Consider the following 3,541-nt stretch of genomic DNA (forward strand, 5'->3'; position numbering starts at 1 on the left):
AGTTATCGTAGTGGTGTAATAGATGCCAGGATGTCCACAATAGATGGCATATGGGATCCTATATGCGACTGACCAAGGGTGCGTCTAAGGATTTGATAGTTTGTTTCCTAAAGCCTTCAGCGTTTAAATGAGTTACAGCCCGATCAGCAAAAAAGCTGGTTAAAACATATAAATTTCGCTCTTAACACACACTCAAGCCCTTCACCATGAAAAACATCCAATAAGGTAACGATGTAAAATCTCAAACTGATAAAAGGTACGCAGTCCCTACTATAACTTGAATTCCCGATCTCCCCTGCGCTTGGACCACAAGATCCTTCTCGACAACACCAATATGGACACAAGGCTCTTAGCTGCGGGAACATGCGGTAACATGGTATAGTTAAAACGATAACATAAAAAAGATCTTGGCATCCCAGACGTATTAGTCGAAATTTCAAGGCTTAAATCGACCCACGGTAGCAGACTCACCATACACATAAGCTATCTCCCTCGAAATCGGTGTGGCTGGCATCTGTGCCAGCTGGCACCGATCGGTGTGGGCTGGCTTTCCCCATGTAAATTTTTGGTATTGTTATACCCTTGCAGAGGGTATTATAATGTTGGTTAAAAGTGTGCAACGCAGTGAAGGAGACATCTCCGACCCTATAAAGTATTCTTTCTATATTCTTGATCAGGATCACCTCCTGAGTCGATATGAGCATGTCCGTCTGTCCGTCTGTCTGTCGGTCAGTTTCTACGCAAAATAGTCTCTCAGTTTTAAAGCTATCAAGTTGAACACATCCTTTGCACACATCCTTATTTTGTTTGCTGGCAGTATATAAGTCGGAACGGACGGGATCGGTAGACTATATCCCATAGCTGTCATATAACTAATTGGTCGGAAATAACTTTAGTGTTTTATAAGTTAGATAGTTGGGACTTTCCTCACATGTTATATTTGGCCAAAATATCTTATGTACAAAATTTCATAAGGATCGGCCGACTATATCCGATAGCTTTGATAGAACTATCGGAATTGGCATAACTTTTGTGCTTTTTAAGTTAGAAAGATGGGACATGGTAAAGATTCCATTTTGGGCAAATTAATGTGATTTACCATATTTCAATTTCATAAGGATCGGCCGACTATACCCTATAGCTGCCATAAAACTAAACTATCGGAATTGGCATAACTTTGGTGTATTTTAAGCTAGAATGATGGGCCTTTCTACGGATTTAATTTTTGGAAATCTAATTCGATCTACCGCTTTTTCATAAGGATCGGCCGACTATATCCTATAGACGCCATATAATTGAACGACCGGAAATGGAACAATCTTAACTGCAAAGGTATATCAACTTCGGCTCGAAGTTAGCTTTCCTTTCTTTTTAAATATAAAATTTATATTATTAAAAGTTTATATTATATTAAAAGCTAGCATCGATCGACTCCCAAATAAAATACATCCATTTTTTTTTTGTTACATAGTATTTTAAATATATTAACAACTGGAACTCACCACTTAATGTTAATTCATTTTAAATTTAATATTAAATACAGTTGTGTGTTGTTATTCATTGTCCCATAGATTCTCTTTCTTCATGCAATGAAACATTAAAAAATTTAGAGTTATCGATTAAATCACAATCATCGACGAACTCGACATGCGTGAATGGGAAATGACCCTTGCGTCCATTCATTTCTCCTTCCCATTGGCCATTGATATTAGTTTTGGTAACTTTAATGATGTCGCCTATATCCAATTTTAAAGCAGTCTTATCGTACGCGTTTGGTACCCTTGACTGTTTTACTCGAGCGAATGCTGGAAGGGTTCGCTATAAAAAAATTCGAGTTAAATATATATTCTATACAATATTAGTTTTATTTCTTACATTTAAGTCTGTTTTTTTCAACACCCCATTAAAAGATTCGGAAGACTGGTCCTTCGATGACTCCACGATCTTGTTGCACTCATTCACCTATAAATAAATTTATAATTCGAAAACATATTTTTATATTCAACTTACTGTCTGTATATATGGAACAGGTATTTGTCCGACTTGTCCCAATGAATTACGAGCAGTCCACCAATGCTCTTCATCTTTTCTTACCACTGTAAGAACTTCCCCCTTTTGAAAAGGCAAGTCATCTTGGTCCTTAGCAAAAGAAATAATAGTAATAACAATTTGGCATTTTTTTTTTTTGAAGAAAATAAAGCACATTAAACTTACATTGCCGAGAAAGTCGAATATCCCCTTTACAAGCTCAACTTTTTTTGGTGCAGGGCGTCTTAAAGGGGTCGTGTCCAAATAATGAAGGGTATAAAATGTCAATAGTTTTGGCAGATTATCAAACGACTGATCACCGATGCGATATACTAAATGATCTTGCTGTTGCACCTTGTTGATTATATAGTTACTTACTTTTGTGTCTTCTCTAATATAAATTTGGAAGAAATCGATTGGATTATTTACATATTTTTATAACAAAAGGGAATGTATATGCCTACCTCACGCAAAGAACATAATCTCCTGCAATTGAGTTGCTGTCGCGGACCAAAAAGACTCCGCGTTCTCGTTCATTCATCAGTACTTCCGTTGCTTCTTGACGGGACATGGAACCAAAGTACCAGCTTATAAAAATAGTTCACGATGGACCGGATAATTTAATAAAATCTTATTATTGTAATACTACAAAGCATATTTCTAGATGTAATATTGTAATATTGAAAAAACTCACCAACTTCGATCTGTCACATCAAAAGTTTCCATTTCTGGTTCTAATACGAGGCGCTTACAAACAAATTATGTCAAGAAACTCATTGAAAATGAATTTCTATATTCGAGCACATGAATGTTACCCCAATAATACACCGCATTTATTAAGATATGCTGCAAAAAATAAGATTAAATTATGTCTTATTATGTATATTCTGCAGTGTGACCAAGGCCAGAAAAAGTCACGGCCAATTTAAAATATACTAGAAGTGTATATACCGTAGTTGTATATATGTACATATATATATATACCACATACCAAAACATAACAAAAACATTTATAAACATACCATAAACATTTATAAAAATATTAGTTGAAGAATAAATAACGTGAAAAAAGAATTGATGCAGATTCCATTTCATTATAAATATTTCAATAAAAAAAAATGTTGAAGAAAAAAATTGTGGGGTATTTTTTGTATTTTGAGGTGCTAATTCCGGGAAAAATAGTGAAAAACCAGCAAGCCATTTATTTTTTTATATGTATACTACCTGCAACCTATATAAGTCGGCCGTTCCGACTTATATACTACCTGCAAGGAAAAAAAGGATGTGTGCAAAGTTTCAACTCGATAGCTCCAAAACTGAGAGACTAGTTTGCGTAGAAACAGACAGACAGACAGACAGACATGCTTATATCGACTCAGGAGGTGATCCTGATCAAGAATATATATACTTTTTAGGGTCGGAGATGTCTCCTTCACTGCGTTGCACACTTTTGACCAAAATTATAATACCCTCTGTAAGGGTATAAAAGGGAAATGCAATTAATGCTTAGTTT

The 3,541-nt window shown here is 35.4% G+C and overlaps 1 protein-coding gene across 2 annotated transcripts; it reads right to left on the minus strand.

The window, feature by feature from the left end:
- Positions 1–1,515: 1,515 nt before the first annotated feature.
- Positions 1,516–2,964, minus strand: LOC6506057 (adapter molecule Crk). 2 transcript variants are annotated; one of them, XM_001966610.4, is made up of 6 exons: positions 2,723–2,959; positions 2,493–2,615; positions 2,215–2,419; positions 2,011–2,139; positions 1,876–1,962; positions 1,516–1,818 (listed from the first exon to the last, which is right to left on the minus strand). In XM_001966610.4, the coding sequence occupies exons 1-6, from the start codon at positions 2,752–2,754 to the stop codon at positions 1,558–1,560; spliced, it is 837 nt and encodes a 278-aa protein (XP_001966646.2). In that variant the 5' UTR covers positions 2,755–2,959; the 3' UTR covers positions 1,516–1,557. The 2 variants fall into 2 exon arrangements, with proteins under 2 accessions (XP_001966646.2, XP_032311685.1); XM_032455794.2 differs by lacking the exons at positions 1,516–1,818; positions 1,876–1,962; positions 2,011–2,139 and having other exon boundaries at positions 2,375–2,414; positions 2,723–2,964.
- Between the last annotated feature and the right edge of the window lie 577 nt (positions 2,965–3,541).

Source organism: Drosophila ananassae (genome assembly GCF_017639315.1).
Source record: "Drosophila ananassae strain 14024-0371.13 chromosome 4 unlocalized genomic scaffold, ASM1763931v2 tig00000061, whole genome shotgun sequence".
NCBI lineage: Eukaryota > Metazoa > Arthropoda > Insecta > Diptera > Drosophilidae > Drosophila > Drosophila ananassae.